The sequence below is a fragment of the Sceloporus occidentalis genome, unplaced genomic scaffold (genome assembly GCF_023333645.1).
Source record: "Sceloporus occidentalis isolate IW3139 unplaced genomic scaffold, rSceOcc1.0.p SCAF_4, whole genome shotgun sequence".
NCBI lineage: Eukaryota > Metazoa > Chordata > Lepidosauria > Squamata > Phrynosomatidae > Sceloporus > Sceloporus occidentalis.
This window is the reverse complement of record NW_028316984.1, coordinates 104,935,907-104,960,954: the sequence shown is the minus strand read 5'-3', so window position 1 is coordinate 104,960,954 and position 25,048 is coordinate 104,935,907. Positions and strand designations below refer to the sequence as shown.

The 25,048-nt window shown below is 41.8% G+C and overlaps 1 protein-coding gene across 1 annotated transcript in view; it reads right to left on the bottom strand.

Annotated features, from left to right (window-relative positions):
* Positions 1 to 1,572: 1,572 nt before the first annotated feature.
* Positions 1,573 to 25,048, bottom strand: part of WEE1 (WEE1 G2 checkpoint kinase) — a 30,011-nt gene continuing 6,535 nt past the window's right edge. Inside the window, exons 2-11 of the mRNA XM_089521159.1 lie at positions 24,815 to 25,023; positions 23,177 to 23,243; positions 22,909 to 23,081; positions 21,775 to 21,896; positions 18,320 to 18,466; positions 17,876 to 17,971; positions 17,699 to 17,784; positions 17,340 to 17,510; positions 17,089 to 17,234; positions 1,573 to 2,771 (exon numbers count right to left, since the gene is read on the bottom strand). Coding sequence (XP_089377285.1) covers positions 2,621 to 2,771; positions 17,089 to 17,234; positions 17,340 to 17,510; positions 17,699 to 17,784; positions 17,876 to 17,971; positions 18,320 to 18,466; positions 21,775 to 21,896; positions 22,909 to 23,081; positions 23,177 to 23,243; positions 24,815 to 25,023 — 1,368 coding nt within the window. The 3' untranslated portion in view covers positions 1,573 to 2,620. The remainder of the gene's footprint in view (positions 2,772 to 17,088; positions 17,235 to 17,339; positions 17,511 to 17,698; positions 17,785 to 17,875; positions 17,972 to 18,319; positions 18,467 to 21,774; positions 21,897 to 22,908; positions 23,082 to 23,176; positions 23,244 to 24,814; positions 25,024 to 25,048) is intronic.

The following is a 25,048-nucleotide window of genomic DNA, read 5'->3' as shown; positions in this document are numbered from 1 at the left end:
AGTTTGATATTTGAAATTTACACTTTTTTGGAACATTTTCAAACCATGGATGCTTGAATCTGTGTATAAAAAAATCAGTGTATAAGAAGGGCTGACTGTACTAGATTCTCTGATAAACCAGAAAACAAAGCCAAGGAATGTAATACTAAACCAAACATCCTAAAGTTTCTCTGAGGATTGTAACATTTTTCCTTCAAGAATTCCAGACTATCTTTAATAGCCTCTAAAAGGATGTTGCGCACTGATGCAATTGTGCTTATTTTCAGATTACCTTTTCACTTTGTAAAGTTATGTTATGTAGCTTATTCATTAGCAGCATTTATGCAGTCTCTTTAGATGGGTTTATGCTATCCAGCATTTCTGTTTGCTTCCATAACCCATAATGTAGCAAGAAGAGCTAACTGCAGAGAAAGGAAGCTTTGAGTGTGTGGGGGGTGAGGCTTGCTCAATTTTTTTTAAAATTATGAGCTTTTAAAATGGTTGTTAATGAGATAGAGGGTTATTTGTGCAACCCCTGTAATCTCTCAACTGGCAAGTTTTTTTTATTGTTTAAGAATCACCCCTCCAGAAAGTGTGATTCTCTTTTTTTAAAAATTGCCAAAGAATCACTTCCAGAAAGTGTTGCTCCTTTTAAATCAACACAAAGGGAGACTTCCCATACTCCATCTTTTTAGTAAAATAAGTTGTTTGGGAAAACAGGAAAATTAATCCTGTTGGGTATGGATGGTGCAAAATTTACCTTGTCCCACTTAAATTGTCCATCCCTGGCTGAATAAGACAAATCTGTTTGTATTTTTAATATTATCACTTACTTTGACCTAAATCCAATTGCTGGTTCCAACTAGCAATGTCCATTTTAGCCACAGTATCTATGTACACATGGACTTACCATATGACAATTAATTTAATGGGTTTACTGTATCTGGGACTAAACATTGGCTTTAGGCCAGGGGGTTAAGAATCATGAAGCCCTCCAGCTATTGTTGGATAGCAAACTTTCCAAGCTCTACCAAAAGCTTCCTATTTAATTCTGTAAACCAGAGGTGGAAACCAGGTGAACTACATTTCCCAGATTTCTTTACCATTGGCTTTGCCTTCCCTGTATCATGTCTTAAGCATAACATTCAAACCAAGGCAGGACTGTCACTGTTGTTTGTTCTACATCTGTTAATGTTAATGAAGAATATTCACAAGAACACTTTTGACCAAAAATACCTTGACCTCATACAGATTGTTTCCTAGTTACAGTTAAATGGAAGCAGTTTTCATCCGATCTATGAAATATGCTTTCTAGATGCATCAAACTGAAGAGAGCTTATGTCACTGAGACTGAAATTCACCAAACCCATCCTACATCAAAAGCAACACTGTCTCAGACAAATCACAATCTCCTTCAGTAAACATGCTAACTAGATGAGCAATATTTTGGTAGACCAGTCCTGAAATAAGAATGTATTTTGTGAATGGATTACAGGCCTGTTACTGATTTGTAATCTTAAAAGCTGACAAAAGCATGACAATATTCATTTCAAAATGTCACTTTAATATTCCAATTCAATTCTAATGAAAACAAAGTGAAACATTCAAGTGGGAAAAAACATTGGTTTAAACCTAACACCCATAATGGATACCATCCATTTTGTCAATATCAGAACAGATTATTACGAGGGCCAATTATATTAACCAAAGTTGAAATAAATTTGAATAGGATCTTCTGACATCTCAAATGACAGCGTTCAATATGGTACACTATAAGAACAGCTAAATACATTCATGTTGAAAAATGGTAAAACAGTACATCTATGTACAATTACTAAAAATACAAACAAATACATTCAAATATTAACAGAGGAAGGAAGAGGAGGAGAAAGGAGAAGAATTACATTTTAGAGAACTTTTATTACAAAACAAAATATTTACACTAATAATGTAATTCAAATATAAAATTGGTGCAACTGTACATAGTACACTAGCTTTAGAGAAGGAAGCTGCTTTCACTAAGGCAGCTTTGACATTTTCACATAATTTTTCTTTAAAAAGAAAGCCTGCTAACACAATGATTGTTTTAATGCTACAGTTTTACAGCAAAGACAAACTAAAAATAGCAGCAGTTTCACATGGCATGTTTCCACAGCCTTATTCCTGTGGCCTAAGCAATGCCTAACAAAGTGCTCCCAGTTGAATACACAAAATTCACAACAGTTTACCTGGCACCAGGTAAGGTTTGACCTGCTAAATCTTTTGCATTTGGCATTTCTTCCCTCCATTCCAAACAGAGCCAGTTTACAAACAAAGTTCCTCAAGACTACTAGGAAAATGCCTTTCATTACAATATACTGAAACTAAAAAGCAGCACACCACCCTGCTGGTGGTTAACTTTGGATGGTGTAAATAGACAATGTTAGTGAAAGGCTTGGAAGTTAACATCCTAGATTCTTTGGGGAATTAGAAACACAGCTATTCAACTGCATTTGCAAAAATTAAAATTGTAAAAGGCTCCTTTTAAAAACCATTGACAGTGATTAAAGAGAAAATAAAAAACAGAATCCTCTCTTCCATTCTTAATGTAGTCCAGCAATATTCCATCCACTTCCTTTGCCAGTTTTATAGAATGATCAAGTCAGTATATTGTGAGGCTAACTGAACGGTTCATTTTTTTCCCATTAAGACGAGCTGTTCTGGTCTGTACTGTAGATCTAGTTGCCATTCGATCTGTAATCTGTGCTCGTTCCTCAGCTGCTGCCTTTGCCATCTGGGCTTTCTTCAGTTCCCTAGAAGAGGAAAAAATTATGTTAATCCCCTTCTAGATAACACTGCTGAATGCACCCTCTTAGATAGCATTACTGCTAAAAAAGATTTCAAACAAGCTAAAAAGAAAACTCACTTTAGTTTTGATCAAGAGTTTCCAAACCATTCATTGCAGAATCACAAATAGTCTTCCAAGTGGAACTTAGCCTAATATGGATAGCTCTCTTTCTCGCTACTTCTGCTAAAATGTAGCACATTTCAAAAACAGGTGCTGCTTTGACATCTTACTCCCCACTAGCTTACTCTGTATACAGATGTTTCTCTTTAATATGGCAGTTGGCAAAGTGCAACCTACAGGCTGCACCAAGGTCCCCAAGAATGTTCTAGGTGGGGTTCAAACAAGTGATTTCTGAGTTTAAGAAGAACCAAATCCGGACTAGGACAAAATTTCTCCCTGGATCTAGAGAACACAGGGGCCTTCCTTCAGGGGAAAAACAACAACAGGAGGTTGGACAGGGCAAGTATGATTCAGCTCCAGTAACATTGCATATGCTCCCTCTGGATTGGAGAAGTCACATACCCTGGGTTAATAGGAGGATAACTACCACTCTGATCTCAACTTTGTAAAACCAATAGAACATACGTAATAGATACTCTTATTTTATGTATAAAGTTTCTCTAGGTGAATTCTAGAAAGAACCACATTCTGTTTCTGGCACATAACCACTTCACACATTAATCTAAATCAAGGTACTGAATACAGAGGTAGCAGGCTATAGTTTCTAGTAAATAATAATAATATCTAAGCAACACATGGCTATTCTGCAAAAATACATCAATTTGCAACTGCTTCACAAGTGCTCCTGTTCATGACTTTCCATACAAAATATTGAGGATGTGCAATTATGGCTATGCAATATGTCAAGACATCATTTTCAGGACAAATACTTTGCTATCAGGGAGGATCAAGTGAATGTTCTGCCCAAACTCCTTCTGGCCTCTTCCTCCTGCAGTAATAATCCAATCCAATCAGGGATCCCACAGTAGTAACTGTAATGATGTTATAGAGTCATAGAGCTAGAAGAGACCACATGGGCCATCCAGTCCAACCCCCTGCTATGCAAGAACACATAAACAAAGCACCCCTGACAGATGGCCATCCAGCCTCTGTTTAAAGACCTCCAAAGGAGACTACCACTCTCTGAGGAAGTGTGTTCCACTGTCTAATAGCTCTTACTATCAGGAGGTTCTTCCTAATGTTGAGGTGGAATGTCTTTTCCTGTAGTTTGAATCCACTGGAGCCATGGAAAACAAGCCTGTTTCCTCTTCGATATGATATCCCTTCAAATATTTAAGCATGAATATCATGTCCCCACTTAACCTTTTTTTTATCAGGTTAAACATTCCCAGCTCCCTAAGCTGCTCCTTGGGGGGCATGGCTTCCAGACCCCTCACCATTTTGGTCACACTCCTCTGGACACATTCCAGCTTCTCAACGTCCTTCTCAAAGTAAAGTGCCCAGAACTGGACACAGTATTCCAGGTGAGGCCTGACCAAAGCAGAATACAGTGGTACTATCACTTCCCTTGATCTAGACACTATACAGTGCGCTTGCGTTATACGTTATATGCCACCTGCCTGTGAGAGCCGGGATGGAGGAAGGATGAGTCCCATTGTGGTGCAGGCGCTTGGCCGCACCGGCATTGGGAACAATGCAGACTTGAGCATCCGTGCATTTTAATATTGGGGGGAGGGGCTTTCCAGAACAGATCTCCTGTGGATACCAAGGGCCAACTGTATGTATATTTTCATTTTTTCTGCCTAGCTGTAGGACCTAGATGCCTAGATGTAGGTGTTATGATGGGAATTAATTCTTTTAATAGTAATTTCCCACACCCTGTCATATGCTTCATCTCTAACATCAGAACTCCTTGAACACAGAAGAACCATGTGAAAAGGATGTTGCTCTAACTTCACATCTGTTCATTAAATTGCATAATACTGCATTTTCCAATTGTTCCTTAGTGGTATCATAGTTTAGAGACTCACTGTGCATGGGCCTCATGTCTCAAATTTATTTTGATGGGAAGACTGGATTACAATCAGTTTAAAGGAGTATGTCATTGCATGCAGTTTTGCTTGTCTGAATTGACACTGCAATCCTAAGTACATTTATTTGTAAGAGTGGAAAGCAACCCAGTGTGTCATGAAAATCCATAGAAAGCTAAACATGAAGCTCTCCATATTTCAACATAGATTGAATATCTCAGAATGTCAAATGCAAAGATAAACCAAAAAAGCCCCTTGTCCTCATGTCACACTTTCAGGTTTCATGAAGCAAGAGTAGGCAACGTGTGATTCTCTAGCTCTTGCTGAATGGGAACTCTCATCAGCCCTATACAGAACAGCCTGTGCTGTGACAGTGCTAGTCCAAGAAAATGGCAGTGGCAGTCCAAGAAAATAGAACAGTGCAGGGGTTGCCCAGCCCTGCCCTTCAAGAATCTTTGAAAATAATGTCTGCACTCATATAGTATTCAGGGGTATAGCCATGTCAGTCTGGAATATCAGTATGCAAAGGGATCTTGTAGCACCCTTGAGACTAACTGAAGGAAAGAAGCTGTAGCATAACCTTTCATAGAGTTGCATCTGAGGAAGCAGACCAAGTGTATGAAAGATTAAGGTACAACTTCTTTTGCAGTTAGTCTCAAAGGTGCTACAAGATCCTTTTTACATTCACATACTGTAGGTATGTCTGATTTGAGATAGGATGATTTCAGACAACAGCTGGCAGTGAATACAACAGTTCAGTTCATCTTTATTACGATCATAGACCAGCATAGGTAAAAAGGGGATGCAGAATAAAACAAGGTAAAAACACAGGTTAAAAACAGTATTTCAAGTATCCTTTCAGATTCCAGTATAGCAAGATAAGATTAGTACTAGTCTGCTGTGGAGGTCATTGCTTGGCAAATTTTAACTGCAGCTGCACAAAATCTGGCAATATTATATGAGGATTGACACCTGTAAGCAACAGAGAAGTATAAAATTGACTGGTGTGTCCTTGGTATTTGTGCAATAAAGGTGAAATAAGGCTGAGGCGGATGTCCCTGTAATATGAGCACTGGAGTAGTACATGATGTGTTGTCTCTATTTGGCCAGAGTCACAGGGTCATAGTCTGTCTGAGAAGAGGTTCTTCTTATATCAACTTTCAAGGACAACTGAGGGTAGGACATGACATTGTGCCAAAGTAAAGGCTCTCAGGTGTTTAGATATTTCATGTTTTGCTAAGTATGCCACAGGTGATGCCAAATATTTGTTGGAGTCACTAACAAGAAAATTTGGGGCACTAACTAGATCTAGTTCTTGCTCTGTATCTGCCCACCTGTTTTTGATGCTTTAGCCTTATCATATGTCATGCTGAGCAGATGATCTGGAGAGAAGCCCAGTGAAGAAATTTTAGTCACCACCGTCTGTTCCCACATAAACTGGAAACATCAATCAGGGTTAGTGGAGCAAGGCCACTGAGAAAGAGACATAGGTCCTAAAAACACTGAAGGAATAATCCAGTCTGAGAGCAGTTCAACCGCCCTGGCTCAGTGCTAGGAAATCCTGGGATTTGTAGTGTGTTTGGCACAAGAGTTGTCTGGCAGAGAAGGCTAAATGCCTCACAAAACTACATTTCCCAAAATTCCCTAGCACTGAGCCAAGATGGTTAAAGAGCTCTCAAGTTAGATTACTTCTGCAGTGTGTTTTGAGCCATAGTCTGAGTCAGTAGCTGAGTACAGTCATCCACACTCTGGCCTCCATTTTTATAAAGACTGACTCCAGTCTCAGTTGCATTAGAGATGCATTTTGGAGCTTGGAATGCTGATCTTAGACATTTGGACTGCACAAGTTCTAATGGTGCAGAGCTGGAGAAAGGCCCCAGTTGGCTTTGAAAAGTTTGAGTGCCACCAATATATACAGTAATGGCTTCCTCTTGTCATAAGAAATTAGAGGGTGGTTGTTGAGTTCTTCTGCGCATTACAAGCAGCATAGTGCCCATGCACTTTTCTACTACCAGTAGTGTGAAAAATTACCCCCAGATATTTGAAACAGGAGACCTGTTTGATCTTGTGACCATCTATACTCCAGTTATGGTTCTTGGGCCTTTTTGCAAAAACCATTATTTTAGTTTTTTGATAGTTGAATTCTAGCTGATCCTCTCTGCATTACTGTTAGTGTTTTTAGTGCTCTTTTTAGACCAATGGGTGTTCTTGAATGTACTGCTCCACCATCTGCATATAGCAGGGCCGAGATATGCCTTCCTTCTAGTTTTGGAGGATGGAAGTATGTGTTGTTGAGGTGACCCACCATGTTATTGATGTAAAAGTTGAACAAGAGCAGAGCTAGAATGCAATCTTGCATGACACCCTTCTTAGTGACAATGACATTGGTGAGATGACCCTGGGGGTTACATCTGAATTTAAGTGAGGTCCCTTCGTGCAGCATACGAATTAGGTACAGCAGATGCCCATCAATCGAGGAAGCCTCTGGTTTTTCCAGATACAGAGTCAAAAGCTGCTTTAAAGTATATATAAAGGCAACATGGAGAAACTGTGTTGCAGGTGGTGTACTTTTCAATGCGGTGTTGGAGTACAAGACGCTGATCTATTGTGGATCGGCCTTACCTAAAGCCAGTTTGTTCCTCTGCAAGTATATTTTCTTGTTCCAGCCAGTCCTTGAGTTTCCATTTTAAGTGTCTTGTATAGGGTGTGCTGATCATATTAAGGAGATTAACTGGTCTGCAAGTGCCAGAACCATTCCTCTTTCCATTTTTAAATATGAGGACAATGATAGCAAACCCCCAGTTCTTAGGTGTTTGATCACAGTTGTCAATGCAAATGAAAAGAGATGCCAGAATAAGGGCCCAACATTCCAATTTTTGATGATTTCTGAAGGTATTAAATCTTCCTCTGGAGCCTTCCCTATTCTCAGTTAAGCTACAAATTTCTAGATCTGTCATCGGTGCCCACCTTGAAAAATTCTCTATATTTGGCTTGCTGAGCCATTTTCATCATAGGTGTCCTTATAAAGTGCTCGAAGTGTTCCTCCCAGATCTCTTGGGGGGGGGGGGATGTGACAATCCACTGTAGCTGGTGCATTGCTTTGGGAGCTTGGTGTAATATGCCAGAATAAAGTTGAGTTGTTGGACTGACAGCCTGAATAAATTGTGCCCAATTATTTTTCATGGCTTTCTTTTTTTTTGTACACCATCATTTCCCCCCCATTATTATTATTATTATTATTATTATTATTATTATTATTATTATTTGGTAGCCTCTCTTCTGCTTTGTTGCAGCTTCTGGCATAGTATTGGATACACAGTCCTGGTAAGTGGTAAATGAGAGCTTTTTTATTTTTAAAGTATCAACACATTCCTTGTCAAACCACATCTTTGAGCGATGGTGTTGGTGGTGTTGCCTACAGTGTGCACTATTTTGCTGGTTTAGATATTGGAATAGCACTTGGGTAAGATGGTTATAATTGTGCCGAAGTTCATCCGAGGACTCAACTGATACCAGGTCATTCCAAAGACATTGAAGGTGGTCTGAGACTAATACCTCATAACTGCTAGGTCCTTGACATAGGGAAAAAGGTCCTTAGAAATGATTATGTAATCAATGGTACTCATTCTGGACCCAGAGAGATACAGTAGGTGAATTCAGCTGGACAGTCAGTTTTCAGAGCACCATTAAGGATATAAAGGTTTAGTCTGAAGACTGATTGAGCCAGACATAGACCTGCAAAATTAATTTATTGCTTTTGAACATTGGATGAGGTCAGTTACATCATCCTCAAGGTTAATAGGAGGCCATTTGTGCTGGGTGTATAAGATATGGTTGTTGGGGCTCAGTCCAGCATTCAAATCTCTCCCCTAGGACTACAAATACGTTTGAATTCTGCAGTACGAGATTAAAAGTGTATGATTCCAGTTCAGCCCACAGGTTTCTGATTTGGGATTTCCTCTTCATTGGATGCATTTAAACATCTATTATCAGCAGACTGCAATTGCTAAATTGGATTAGCACTGCCATGGCATATGTTTTAAATGTGGGAAGAAGCTTTGTTTTAACACGTAGAGTGGTAAAAACCAGGACTCCCTTTGCTCTTCCATGCTTTCTTCTAGGCTCTGCTGCAATTGAAAATGTGTGGAAATCATTCAATTCCAGATCTTTAACAGCCCATGTTTCCTGGATCAGAATATCATATTGGGCGAGGAAGTCCGTGAAACAGGGATCTCTATTAGATGTGTACCACCCAGTGATGTTCCATGTCATAAGGGCAATCTTATGTTGGTCGGTTGATTGTCAACTAATTGTTGCACTACAGGCTATAGGCTGGATGGGTGATTCCTCCAGTAGCAATTGATTCACATTAGCTGACTGCTGGGATAGCTGTAGCAATGTCTTTCTCTGTGGATGGTGGTGTAGCACATCACATTACTGCTCCTTCTCTTCTGGTAGGGAGGCTGGAGTGATCAGTGAGTACAGCATGGATGACAAAATGAGGGACATAGGCATGAAAGGATCGCAATTCTTTGACAATGAGACCATCTTTTGGCTCATGTGAGATAGGTGGTGGTGAGAGCTGTCTTTTCTGGAGGCTGGATTTACACAGAGTTTGAGATCTCAAGGATTTAATTGTAGATGAGAATACATCATCAATACAAGGCATTTTAAGATGGGTAATTTTGCTGCTCGGGATTTTATAGCTTGAGTGCTGACTGAAGGTCATCTCTTTCACTATCTATATCAAGGAAATCTGAATGGTGGTGCAGTGGTTAAATGCCTGTACTGCAGCCACACACTCAAAACCACAAGGCTGCGAGTTCAAGACCAGCAAAAGGGCTCAAGCTTGACTCAGGCTTGCATCCTTCCGAGGTCGCTAAAATGAGTACCCAGATTGTTGGGGGCAAACTAGCTTACGGTTGTAAACCGCTTAGACACTGCTTAGGTGGTATGAAGCGGTATATAAATGAAGCTTTTTTTAAAATGATGTCCTGCAAGTCCATGGGGAAAGGGATGATTTCAGTGGGACTGGATTACTATTTGATTTTTGCTGAGCTCTGGGAATGCATGTCCAGATATCTGAAACTTATCCTCTTAGTTATTCCTTGATTTATGTCTTGAGCTTCTTCCCTTGAAGTATGCTTATGTTCTCCATCCTAGATGTGGTTAGCATGTTTACTGCTTAGATTCTCATGGCTTTTATGACTGTTTGTCGTTTTTCTTGTGATAAGATCACAGAGTACTTCATTCTTGAAAACTCTTATAGTTTTGATATAATGTGCTTTCCAGAGGAATTTACTCTTTTGTGTTAGTCTATTAGGGACAAATGTCTGATTAAAAGTCAGAAATATATATTTGGTTGCTCTAGGGCTGGATAGGTAGTGATAGTCTTAAGTCAGTTGTTCTGCTGCGGATATTTAAGAGCTGAGACATGAATCTTACAATTGCTTTCTGGCCATTAAATACAGACATTTTGATGAATTTCTAGGAGGAGCTGGTTTTTCTGTAACATGACAATGCTGGGCTACATCTGGGTGTCCTGTTAAGACTGGGCCATCTTCCTCTGTGTGACGAAAATCAGTTGCATTTTTAACTCTCAGCTTGCCATGAGGGTTTTGCAAATGAATGGCTAGTTGGATTTTCTCCACCTTTATTTGCAATATCTGCAAAATAAGAACCAGTGTTTCTGCAGACAAAAGACAGACCTCATGGAAGGACTGAGCAATATTATTGCCAGTGAGATCTGGGAGTTTTTCTCCTTTATCTTTGTTATGCCCTTGTTCCAGAGAGTAGTTTATCTTTGGGCTTTGAAGAATTGGGGAGGCTGTTTTACTTAATTCAGATTTCTGTAGAAGCCATAAAGGAAGGGCAAGTTGCATATCTTTAAATGTAGTTGTTTAAGTGATCATCTGTGTACTCACACAATTGGTTTATCCTGCACATGCACAGAGCACATTTGGAACTTTCTAGAATGTTATGTAAACATTTTGTCAATAGCCCCACCCACTTCCAGCAACCCCTATATAAGGAGCTTCTCCCTGAAACCGCCAAGTTCCATTCAGTCATCCATTCAAAGAACACAGTTACAGCTATGCAACCTGTCCTCCTCCTTTCTGGCTTCTGTGCCTCACACAAATGGTAGACTAGCAAGGTAAACATGAGGAGGTAGAAGGAATGTCACTATAAACAAGTCAAAACTTTACTGAATATTAAGTCAAATGCTGGACATTAAACATGAGGGTCATGCCTACCACCCATACCAGGTTTCCAGAAACAGAACTATCCCAAAACATGAAAACACAGTACAAAATTCAAAGTGCAAAAGAACATTCAAAGCAAACTAGAATGCAGTACATTCAAGACAAACTGGATAGCAATACTGCAATGTCAGTCCTAGAACAAATGTAACAAGTATAAATGTATAACAGATAAACAACAGGATATTGCACAAAAATGTTTTTGAAGGGCAAAGCAGCCAAGAAGGCAGAAGACATGACCATGGCCGCGTGGAATGGTTCAAATCCAAACAGGAGGATCCTTTCAAGCAAGTTCATATAACAGATGGATGGATGATGCCACCCACCTGGTGACGTGCTGCAACAGTACAGGCAGTCCTTCCTTTGACAAAGAGGAGCATACAAGAAGTCTTTGTGAGGCCTGAAAGGTTGCAATCCTGTCCATGTAGAAGGCTAGAGCACTCCATACATCAAGACAATGCCAGCGTCTCTAAAAGCTAGATTTGGCAGGAAGGTAGACATAACTCTGTCCTGGTTAAAATGAATGGCTGACAGCAGCTTCGGCATCAACTGTGAAACAGAGGTATAGGTGATCCATCCAGCGAGAACAGAGCTCATCAGCCTGTCCATCAATCATAGTCACAATCTGGATTGCAGTATTTCAGCAGAGTAACTGAAGGTCACAAATGGCCATGGGCTCGAAGGGATTACAGCAGAGACATCTCAGGATGAGTTTGAGGCTCATGAGGCTTTACCAGGTGATCAAGCAAACGGGAGCTTTCTGAAGAGCTGAACGTTCACAGAGAATGCAGTGACATAACATCAGACCAAAGGCTTGGGTAGTCCCTTGGGTGACAGTGGCAGTAGGAAGTCCAATATATGCTCAATGCTGGTGTCCAAAGGAAAAACCCTGAGAGGGGCCCAAAAGTCCTGGAACATCATCCATTTGATATGAGAGGCCGGTGAAAGGATAATCAGTGGTAGCCATCACATGATGATGGGTCCAGAGCACCAAGTGCAAGCAGAGGAGACTTTAATGAAGTGATGGAGACTTAGTCCAAATCCAACCCAGAGTCTGAGGTGCCAGTGGCTGAGGTGGATGCTGTAGAAGGTGAGCAGAGGTAGCAGCATCAACAGTTGCTTTTATCTTGGCCAGTGTTGTTGCTCATTTAGAGGCATCTTGCAGTGCTTTGAAGCACTGATGATGTTGTTTCACTGGAGGTCTCTACTGTACAATATGTCTAGTACATTGAATGGCTTAGTTGGTAGATGCAATGATCATAGTGTCTTTGTGGCATCTGTGTCAAGAACACCTATGAGTCATGTAATTTTATTTACAAGCAAGATTTATTCATGCCTAGTCTAGTCTTTATAATAGCAGGCACAGTCCTGCCAAGAACAATTGTCTTAAACTGAGGAGTCACTATACATAAAACAGCAGGATTTTGAAGCCCTGGTATCTGCTCTGTCTATGAGGCTGATGATTATGGCAATGATGATCACCTCTCGAGCAGAATCTGCATGTTGAAGAGGATCTAGAGCTTGTGCATGAACTCAAAGCTGACTGAGAGCATGATCAATGGAACCAACAAGAGGAAGCCCAGTGAGTGTCTTTAGAATGGAGATGGTGGGTCTGGCAAAGGCCTGGAAGCTGGAGACAGTCTAGCAGACAGCCCTTTCCTTGGAGGAGGGGGAGAAACAATAATCCTTAGTTAGTGAAAATTCCAAGATTTCAACCTTAGAGATGTTGCCATCAGAGTGGACAACGGTCACTAAGCCTTCCACTGCACAAACCTTATGATTGCACAGTAAGGAAGTTGTCTCTAGGTTGTTGTATCTAGCTAGGATGTCCTTGAATGGAGCCACAAACAGCCAATTGTCTAGGTACAAGAAAACAGATATCTTGTGCTGACGCAGGTATGCAGCCACCACTGCCATGCATTTCATGAACACTCTTAGAGCCATGGAGAGGCCAAAGGGTAACAAGCCGGTGCCGATGGAGAAAGCAAGAAACATGTGGTGATCCTATCGGATTTCTATGTGGAAGTAAGCATCCTTGAGGTCGAGGGTGGCAAACCAATCTTTCTGCAACAATGGAAGTACAGAAGAAAGGGTTACAAAAGTGCCTGTAGAAGATACAAGAGTTCAAATGGTGGAAGTCCAAGATGGGTTGCAGGCCCCCATCTTTTTTGGAAAGGTGAAATATCCAGGGGGGGGAGTACTCTTGAACCTGAGCAGGATGTATGGGTTTCATAACACCTGTCTCCAAAACAGAGTGCACTTGGTTGAGTAAGATGTCCAAGGGGAGTGTAACACATAAAGCTCCAGTTGGAGGACTCTCTTTGAATTCTAGGGAATATCCCCTGCAGATAATGTTAAGGACCCATGAATTGGAAGTTATTCTGGCTCAAGAGTTGGCAGAAGGGGCCAGCCTATTCCCAAAGAATGGTACTGGCACAGCAACACGTCACAGCCTTTTCTTTCCTTGGTCAGCATCCTTCTTACAGAAGGATTGCTTACATCAAGGCTGAGATTGTTGATGTCTACCCGAGGAGAGCGACGGCTAGTAGCACTAATGAGGTTGGTCAGCGGGTTGGTATTGTTGGTACTGGTATGGAGGATAAGAAGGTTGGGGTCATCTATACCAATGTCAGGGATCAGCTAGGGATGAGGAGGCTGACATATCATATTTTTTGGCAGTAGTCCTCATCTTGTTCTTGAAGTGTAACTTCTTGTCCATCTCTTTGTTGAACAGGCCGGAGTCATCGAAGGGAAGGTCTTCAATGGTCGCTCTAGCCTGGTGTGTCAGGCCCGAGGCCTGGAACTATGCATTGCGCCAGAGCCACCAACCCTGAGACAACTTTAGTCGCACAGTCAGCTGAATGCTGAGCATAAGTGCTTTGTTGCACAACAAGGGAATGGGCCTCTGAGTGTATAGCCATGGCTAGACGCTGCTTCTTCTCAGGCATATCCTCATGAAGAGGAAGGGATCTCTCCCAAAGATATTGCTGGTATGCACTGATACATGCCATATAGTTGACAACCTTTAAGTCTAAGACTACTGTAGCATAAAATTTTCTTGCCATCCCATCCAGTTTGTGACTTTCCTTGTCTGTTGGAGTGGTGGATGTTTTCAGAGTCTAGCTGAGGTGAGAAGCCTCCACAATGGCTGGATTAGGCCTAGGGGGCTCAAAAAGCCAGGATTCCTCGAAAGGTATGATCCTGTACAAATTGTCTATTTTCCTGATGGTAGAGGAGATAATCGCCGGAGAGGTCCAAGAACGCTTTGCAATCTTAACCATGGTTGGTAAGAACCTCATCTACCAGGTCCAGTGCATATGTGTCAGTATGCTAGACCTTGATGTTAAGGGCATTGTCCATCCTCATCACCTGCTCTGCAAAGCACTTGATGTCATCAGTAGGAGATGCCAAGTCATTGATAACCAATGCCTGTGGGGGAGATCCTGGTTGAATCTGTTAAGGAGAAGGTGAGGCAGAGCGTAAAGAGACCAGGGAAGTCTCTGATGGACTTCTCAGCAAAGGCTGAAGATTTTCCCAATGTAACTGAAGCTGTAGGGTCCAAAACCTGCTTGGAGACGAGTCTCCCTATTTTTCCAGGCTTGAGGTGTGAAAGCTTTACAAATGGGGACAAGGAGACACATTGTGCCACTCCCCCAAGCAAAGGAGACACTTATTCCGTCTTGTCCTGGAATTCTGCTTCCGCATTGGGTGTATTTTTGAAGGACATAATAAGCTGGGAAGCCATGTTCCAAGGAGAACCGCAAGTGGTCTGAGTAAAATCCGAAGTCACCAATCCAAATCGTTTACCATAACAAGGTCAGGCCAGAAATCTGATAAAGTCCAGTCTGTTGAAGAGTAAGAATAATCCAAGAACAACTGAGGTCAAAAACCGTTAGTCAAGAAAAAGGTGCAATCCCAGCAAAGATCCATGAAGCTGCCAGTTTGATGGAAGAAAGGAACTGGAGGAAGAGTGGGAATGCTAGAAGAATACATACTGGTGGGTGGGCTACCACTAACAAGTTGGCTACCACCAACATAAATTTGCTACCACCAAGTTTTCCCTAGAGATTCCAGAAGGTTCTGAAGCTATCTGCGCAGGCGCAGAATAACCCATTTGTGTGCATTCACAAAGACCACACAGAAGACCATTTATGAGTGTCCAAACCAGCCAGGAAGCTTGGAGCTGTAAGTGATGCACTTTTTAAATGATGCCAGTGAGAAGGCAGAGAGCAAGGGCAAACATGGGCCTGTTACAGACTGCCAAAACAAAGCTGCTTCTGGTCTCTTTGGAGGTATGCTGTTTAAATGATGCATGCATCCTAAGAATCTGGAAGCTGCACCAAAGCTGCACTCCAGTGCTTAGGAATAGAGTGTGGCTTTGGCACGACCTCCGGACTCTTAGGACCCATGCATCATTTAAATATAGCATACCTCCAAAGAGACCCGAAGCAGTTTTATTTTGGCAGTCTGTAACAGGCCATGGTTTCTCCTGCCAAACACTAGACGGTAAAATCCAAAATTGGCTAAGCCAGTACCCAAACAGCTAACAGCCAAAACAAAAGTGACAATGAGCAATTCTTCATGATTCTGCTGCAGCAGCAGACAAAAAGGTACTGGCGGATTCTGCAGGAAACCCCTCATATACTCATGGACTGTGTTGGTTAGCTATCTGATTTACCCTTAAAAGCACCAGTGCCTAAAGCTAAAAATAATGTATTTGCTCTATTTCAACTATCTTATGCTGGAGCCAATACTCTATAGCAGGGGTTGGCAACCTCCTGCCGGCGGGCTGGATGCGGCCCGCGGGCGCCTTTCCGCCGGCCCCCGGTCCCTCCTGCCGCCGAAATCGCCGCCGATTTCGGCCGCTCCAGCCACCATTTTGAAGGGCAAAATGGCGGCACCCATTAGGAGGCCCACTGCGGCCTCCGGAGCCCTGAAACAGGGTTCCAGGAGCCGTACCTGGCTTCTGGGAGGCCCGCTGCGGCAGCCGGAGCTCTGAAACAGGGCTCCGGCGGCCACAGCAGGCCTTCCAATGGGCGCCGCCCACCTCCTTCCTGGCTCCGCCCTCCCTCCTCCCTCCTATAAATGGAGGGGCGGGGGGGAAGGAGGAGGAGGCAGAGAGAGAGGGAGGGAGGGAGGGGAGGAGAGAGAGAGGGTGGGAGGGAGAGGAGAGAGAGGGAGGGGAGGAGAGAGAGAGAGTGGGAGGGAGAGAGAGGGAGGGTGGGAGGGGAGGAGAGAGAGAGGGTGGGAGGGAGAGGAGAGAGAGGGAGGGAGGGGAGGAGAGAGGGAGAAAAAGGGTGGGAGGGAGAGGAAGAGAGAGAGGGAGAGAGAAAGGGTGGGAGGGGAGAAGAGAGAGAGAGAGAGAGGGTGGGAGTGAGAGGGAGGGAGGAAGGGAGAGAAAGAAAGTGGTTTGAGACAGTGGCATGTGTTTTTTGCTGTTTTGTGGCCTTGCCTAGTCGCTTCCATTCTTACAAATATTACTATTATTATTGTTGTTATCCTTTGGTATTCTCTTTGCAAAATCCCCCCACATGGACTTGCTTGCTCTTTTCTGGGTTGAGACAGTGGCATGCATTTTTCCTGTGTTATGGCATTGCCTAGTAGCTTCTTGCAAATATCATTATTATTATGCGGCTCCGCCCCCAGAGGGTGGAAACTCTGCCCCTGACATGTGGCTCCGCCCCCAGATAGTGGAAGCTCCGCCCTGGCATGTGGCTCCACCCCAGAGGGTGGAAGCTCCACCCCCATGTGCGGCTCCACCCCCGGAGGTTGGAAGCTCCACCCCCCCAGCTTCAGCCCCCCAGTTGTCTGAGGGACAGCAACCCGGCCCCCGGCTCAAAAAGGTTCCCTACCCCCGATCTATAGCTTGTGTTTCAGAACATTGCAAAACTTTTTTATTTGTTCTTTTAGGTAGGCATCACTTAAATAAAGATGTTTGGTTTTAGAAAGATACAAGTTCTGCTATATGGCTCTTAACATCATTTCCCAGTTGTATAAAGTTAAAGTTGTTAACAGAATGGTTTCAACTTACTTCTGCAGCAAAGAGTTTTTGAACTTCTCAGCATTCAGTTCTATTCGCAGTTGTTCAGCATTCTTTCTGGCAGTAGATAACAATGCAGAATGCTTAACTAGAGCAATTGCTGAAGGTCTTTTCTCTGGGTCAGAGTTTATCATTGACTGAAAGAGATTAAAATCACAGTTGACTATCCTTCTCATTGCCAAACAGGGAGAAAGGAACAAACATTTAGTACACCTTCACAAACTTGTTCTGATTTTACTTACTTTCAATAAGTCTACAAACTCCTGAGAAAGTACTTGTGGAATTCTAGGCAGTTTTCCTTGTCGTATTTCATGCCACTGATCCCCATTGGCTGGCAGTGGTTCAGCACCAGCAGCACACACCACAGTTAGTGCAAGGGCAAAAATATCTGCTTTTGGCAAGTAATTATAGTTCTGAAAAAGAAAGGAAGGTTTAGTTTCTTTAGCAGAACAGCACCACAATAGACATCCAGGCTTGGATCCTACGTTTTCACTCCACTCATGGAAAGAAAACTGTCCTCTATGTAGTGAAAATTAGAGATTTAAACCTCAATCATATGCAAAACTGAATAATATAGTCTCAATTAACAAACCATCCTTACCTCTTGTAAAACCTCATTTGCAAGGAAACGACTATCTCCTTCCTCCACTTGTGGACTGGAAATTCTAGTGACATGACCGAGATCCCCTATATAAAATAGTGCAGAGAAAAAGATTGGTGTTTTGTTTTCTAAAGCCAAAAAGCTTACATAAAGAAATGTAATACCATTTTTTCTTACCTATTTTGAATACAACTTTGCTAGATGACCACTCATCATCATCAATATCCTCAGATATTGTGGTTGGAATTGATGTCCGAGATATAAAGATATTGCCTGACAAAGAATAAGAATAAAAAACTATATAACAATTAATCATCTTCAGAACTCTTAAGAGCTTTCACCAGCTACCGGCTCTATTGCCTAACGGACAGAAAAGTTACCACCTTGGAAAGGAGCCAAATTTAAGACAGTGAATAAGCAAGCATAATCCCACCCTCCAAAAAGTCCGAAACAAACTTAACGGCAGTTAGCCAGCCATGTGTTTTGAAACTGTTCTCTTTCATTGTATTCTGTATTCAGACTTGAAAAGTTTCAGTTACCAAGGTGTGGCTTACTGCATATTTTGCTACCACATTTGGCAAGATTTCCATTGCAGAAAAGACCAGATCTTTGAATACTTACTAGGCTTTATATCCATGTGTACCAATGACATTGAATGGATATACTTTAAACCACGAGCAACCTGAAGTAGTAGATCTTTCAATTCTGGTTCACTGAAGTAGCGCATATTTCTGTAATTTTCACTGATGGCATCAGCTAAACTGCCACCTACAAGTCAATTTAAACTATGTTAATATTAAGGTAGAAAACTGCATTAATTCTAGCATAAAGCATCATAACAATAAGTGCATAGTGCTTTTAGGTGTTCACAATATCTTACTCAGGTTATTTTATTCTATTTTATTCATATGCCAACATGGGATTCAAGGTGGCTCAACACAAACTTAGAACAAAAAATGGGTAAAAAAAAAACGATTGAATGAGCTATCCAATTACAAATAGCATCAGTTTGTAGAATAAACTAGCACAGCAGGGGAGAAGAAGCAGAGGCAAGACCAGCACCATAATTCAGAGTAGGGGAGAACCCACTGCCTGCCTTACCCAGAGAACCTCTGCCTGCTGCTCCATTGCCAATAGGACCAGAACCCTCAGACAGCTTCTCACAAATTGGGCAGAGGACCACTTATAACCTTTTGAAAGGAAGTGAGTATGGAAAGTAGGATCTATAGTAGTCTCAATCAGCAAATCTCAGACATAAGTACTCTGCATGGACACCATAGGTGTGATATCAATCCCAGCCTGAAGGAGGATGACAAGCCTAGAAGTCATCATAGTCATGCCCCACCAGAGTGAGTGAGTGGAGGAGGGTTAGGATGAGGAAACAGCTCTTGATGAGTCAGTTCCTGAGTTGTCTGAGGAGAGTGATGTGATACTAGAGATCCAGACCTATGAGAGGCAACAAATCAATGGCTTAGAATGACAGAACAGCCCCAAGCAGAAGTGCAGATAGATGACTGATCAAACACTTCACTCATAAGTTCATCATAAGTTTCTTGCACATCTTGGTCTTCTTTGAATACTCAGAAGGGTGAAGCTTCATGAGAAATAGAAGAAGCTCGAGGCACCCCTGATGATGAGTGTTTCGGCACTGTGGCAGACTGTGAATGTGCCTTGGTAGGACCTGACACTGTCAATCCCGAAAGCAGCTGAGACTGAGAAATGTCAGCAGTACCCACTCAATCCATCGCCACAGATGAATTTGAGACTGACAGTACCACAGAACATGAAGTGATGCCTGTAGAGGGCTATGCTGAGTGGTAAGTTTTTGTGTATTGATAGCTGACTCCCAAAAAAGAGCTTTAAGATGTGACGCTCTGTTTCTATGCCCCTGGTGGAAAATGACTCTATAATGGAAGCACTTTTCCACTGTGACTTTTGTGACTAAACAAAGAAGGGACTTGGAGCAGCTGTCCATTTGGGGCATCTTTTCCCCACAATCGAGGTACTTTTTAAAGAACACTGTAGATGCCATAAACTAGCAGGCAGGTTGGAAGACTCTTAAGTCACTTTACAAAGAAAAAGGTAAAGACAGACTCAAGAAGAAGGAAAAATAAAGCTGAGAAAGCATGTCTAAGAAGCAATAGCTCATAAGAGAAGTTGCACTGTGATGGTGGTCAAAAGAGAACTGTTGAGCTTGAGCAGGAACTATGTAGGGGTTAGGGCTTCTGTTGAGATCTTAGGTCTAGACATTTCCAAAAATATGCTGCATAATAATCCCATGTGTAAGTCACAGACACCACAAAGAAGAAATATAATTACTGAAACAACCTCAGTGGCTATTGGTATGTTTATAGGCAGAAGTGCTGGTTGGGTCCTACATAAGATGGGACCAGAGTATCTGAAAGCCCATATCTCCTTACGGGAACATGGCCAAATTTTAGGATCCTTACAGGCTTTTCTCTTGGTCCCACCAACATCACAGGCGTTATCATAGGCACATTTGGTAAAAACTTAGGAGATAGCCTTCTCAGTGGCTACTGCCAGACTATAGAACTCTCTTCCATATGAGGTTCATTGGCTTTTTCTCTGTCCTCTTTCTGCCAGGGGGTAAAGATCTTTTATTTAAGTATAGTAAAATTTTAGTCATACTTTTTTCTATATTATTTATATTGTCTGCGTCCAATATTGGGAGAAGGGTGTGATACACATTTAACTGGTAACAGTTTAATAGCTTTTAAAAGTTAACAGTGAGAATCAAAGTACAGCATCCCTTCCCCATTTAAAGACCATCCAAGCAGCAACCAGTTTATGAAAGGCCTGTATAAACAAAAGGCTGCTTGCCAGCTTGCAGAGAGAAAGCAAAGTGAGGGCCACCTGAGCCTCCTGTAGAAGGGTCTTTCATCAATTAGGAGGATCCTTCCATGTGTGTTCATTACACATGCCTGTGGCAGCAGCAGGTCTAAGAGAAATCCCTGCCTTGATCTTAAAACTCAAATATCCTCATAAAGGGTCTACTGAAGCCCTGCATGAAAGGTACAACGTCTACATTACCTCCATTCCCTAATGCTAATTGGGGGAAGAACAAAACTGAGATGGTGTGTCTAAGACCTAGTAAGTTCACAGCAGGGGCAAGATCAAAGTGAGGACTTCCCAAAGATTTCAGCTGGTTGATCTCTAGTAGATCCTAGCCCCCAAAATCTGGTTACTGTGTCATGGGCAACTTATACTATTCAGATAAAAAAAAAATAAATGGTATAGAGAACATTCACAGTCAAACTGAACAATGAAAAGATAGGCAACTGGAAGGATGTTTCACTGCTAAATTCTTCCCTGAAGTACAGAAGTAATATTTTATAAATACAGTCACATACTGAATGAGTGGGATGGATTAGTCTTCATTCTCAAATATTTAAATTTGGATATTGAAAATGTTCCTCTAATTTCCAATTTAATGCCCAAGGAAAACAATGTTAATATGTAGAAATAAAACAACCTTTCCTCTTTCTGCCTTTTTCAATGTAAATATTCCACAAAAATTGATGTTTTCTCTGAGTTGTCTGATCTTTCCATCTGCCTTGTATAGCATGCCTTGTCCTAGCTGTGATTCTACATGTCACATTTACAGAAATGACTCTGACTGCAATTGTGTCCCATTGCACCTGCTTAAATCACACTGACTGAGGTCTTTGGCAAAAAGTACAGTGCACTCTTGCTTTACGCGGGGGATCCGTTCCAGACACCACCACCTCATGTAAAACAAAAACGTGTACGCTTGAGCCCCATTATATCCAACGGGGCTCATGCTCGCTGTGCAGCCGTGCGCACTCCCCATGGCCGTGCACGCCAGTCACAAGCCCCATTGGATATAATAGGGCTCGTGCTAGCCGCGCGACCATGTGCGCACCCTGGGCATTCGCCTGAAAGCCGCCTATAAGGAGCCTGCATATGGAGCAGGCTCACTATAGTCATCATTATCATACTACCCACCTAAGACAACTGTTTTGTATCCTACTACATTTATTTTTCCTGGAGAAAAAAACAGATGGTAAGGCGAATTCAACAGAAGCTTAACTTACCATTACAGTATTCATTCTGTATAAGCATATGGTCATCTTCTGCCCAGGCGGAGAAGTATCTCACTACATGAGAATGCTGACCCAAAACTGCATGGGCATAGACTTCTCTGAGAGCATTTTGCCTGTGATATTGAAATAAAGTTGTCATACCAATAAAATGTTAGGTTCTTTAAGAAAAGTATTTATTTATTTAATTTCTATCCTGCCTTTCTCCCCGAAGGGATCCAAGGTGACTCACAATAACAATTTTAAAAACGTATTGTAAATTTTTTTAAAACATCAGCTAAAAACAATATAAAATTACAAACATTAAAATCACAGTGAAATCACAATACCCATCCCATAATTACACATTAAAAGCCTGCCTGAACAGAGTTGTTTTTTCTTGCCAACGAAAGGCCAGCAAGGAGGGGGCCAGCCTTGCTTCTCGTGGAAGGACATTCCGGAGGGCAAGAGCAGCCACCGAGAAGGTTCTCTCTCATGTCATCAGGCAAGCCTATGATGGTGGAGAAAGCCTTCCCTGGAAGATTTTAGGGCTCTGGCAGGTTTGTATGGGGAGATACAGCTTTTCAAATAATCTGGACCTAAGCCATGTAGGGCTTTATAAGTAATAACCAGCACTTTGAATTGTGCCCGGAAACAAACCGGTAGCCTATGAAGCTGTTTCAAGAAGGGAGTTATGTGGTCCCTATAACTGGACCCAGTCAGCATTCTGGCAGCGGCGTTTTGCACATGCTGAAGTAATGTAAATAACCAAACAAAAGTTAATCTATACTAGGATATGGAGTTGTTTTCCTTTCCTTTGATGTGATTTGATAAAAAGAGTATTCAATTTTTCTAGGTAATACAGGTTATACGAGTTAAGTATGACTTAATTATGACAGCAAGAAATGCAGCCCCAACAACTGAGAGAGTTGTTCTGAATAGACTGGTAAGACAGAGGCAAATGTTTTTCTTAAGGGAAGTGGTATGCAGTTAAGAGTTTTATTTTATTTTAGGCAGATTTACTCATCTCAACATTCCACCCAAAAATGTACATAACAGCAAATCCAATAATAAATTGAAAGGGTTATATAGAACATGAATATGCATCTACAAGCAATTGTTAACATTTAACGTTTTACTAATACTTACTCATCAATTGAGCCAGCCAATGGCTTCTTAGATCGCTTTATTGCATAGATGCAACCATCAAGTCTTTTCACACATTTGAATACTGAACCAAATTCACCCGATCCAATCTTTTCCACCTCATGAAATTCCGTGGCATATCGTGATTTCATATTACTTTCTGTTATGCTGATCCGCTAGAAAGACAGAGATAAAGGTTTTGTTTCTTAAAGCTAAAGAAGCTAATTCAATGGATTACTTTATAATGTATGGGGATTATTACTTTTTTTACCTTGGCAGGTCTGACAGTTTCATCCTCCAGCTCTCCATCACTTGCTTCCATGTCTTCACCATAAGAGCTGAGGATACATAAATGAAGACATACTATGACATTTCCACTTTCCTTGAGAAACTACAGAGTAAGAGGCAAGCTTCCACTAACCCAGGCAATTAAATCAACTATGTGAGCTGTGACAGAAATAAATATATCACCACATCCTCCAAAGGCATATTTTTGATGCTTTATGCTTAAAGACAACTCAGTTGTGAGGGTCAAGAGTATGCAACCAGTCCTGAAGGAACTGTAGTTGATGGTTAATGAAGTGGTTACTATACAGCACAGCAGGCATAATTGGAAAGTGTGAAACTAGGGGGGAAACAGATGAAAGAATAATCAGATAAATGGGAGCAAAAACAGAAGTTAGATTTGTGAGAAGAAATTACCAAGCACATCTCTTCTCAACAATGAGGTGCACCCATCTTAGTAGACCTTACGCTAGACTTAAAGACAGATTTTAGTCCAGTGATTCCCTATGCACCTACCAGTGAAGCTAAAGAATCAGAAAACATAAAGATATTGCTACATATCAAGAGAAGATAACACAGCTACCATTTTGGGTGGGCGGATGCATTTATCAGACCAAAGCTGAGAACTACTTTTCTCAATACTCTTGAACAAAAACTCTACGTTATTTTCTTGATATCTTAACTAACATAGAATCATAGAGTTGGAAGAGTCTGCAAGGGCCATCCAGTCCAACCCCCTGCCATATAGGAAATCTAAATCAAAGCTTCCCCGACAGATGGCCATCCAGCCTCTGTTTAGAGACCTCCAAAGAAGGAGACTCCACTACACTCCAAAGGAGTGCATTCCACTGTCGAACAGCCCTTACTGTCAGGAAGTTCTTCCTAATGTTGAGGTGTAATCTCTTTTCCTGTAGCTTGCAGCCATTGCTCCGGTTCCTAGTCTCTGGAGCAGCAGAAAACAAGCTAGCTCCCTCCTCAATATGACATCCCTTCAAATATTTAAACAGGACTATCATATCACCCCTTAACCTTCTCTTCTCTGGGCTAAATATCCCCAGCTCCCTAAGTCGTTCCTCACAGGACATGGTTTCCAGACCCTTTACCATTTTAGTCGCTCTCCTTTGGACACACTCCAGTTTCTCAGCATCCTATTTATGGGAAACTCTAACTTAATACAAACCAGGATCTCCACACTTACATTGTGGTGTAATGGGATGAGCAAAGGAGGGGTTAATATTCATCCACAGCTTCAGAAACCACAGTAAAACCTCCAAAGGTTTGGTTTCCCATTTCCAATTTAGATTAACATTACATGTTTTACACTATAGTTGTGACCACTTGCATTCTTAAAGCATCCCTTATTATATCTAAGGCCCAAAACGCACCAGCCACTTGGGGAGCATGGTGTTACAGCCACACTGAGGCTGCCCTTCTGGGGCAAGAGCTAGACTTTTCAGAAGCAGATTAAATCCACTCCTGCTGGCGGCCGGCTCAGGACTGCGGTGTAAGTATTCATCCTGAAGATCAAACAAGTGAAATGTAAGCCCTTTTATGCGGTTGGTCTCCATTGCTGGTAAAACGGTATCATTGAAATGGTGTATCACAAACCAGGTCATACACTCACTTGTTCCAGTGTGTTCTTTTTCTTCTGCGGCACTGTCCAATTGAAGACTGAAGGAAGAGGGAGTCTGGAGTGAAGGGATTAATGTTCACATGAGGAGCTTGCCCCATGTCAGATTCCTGTTTTACTAGTTTTCCAACATTCATAAAGAGAGAACCACCTCGGAGTTTAGCTGAACTCGAGCCCATTCCTTCAGCTCTGCAAAGCAGACTCTGAAAAATCAAGAGATAAAGCAAC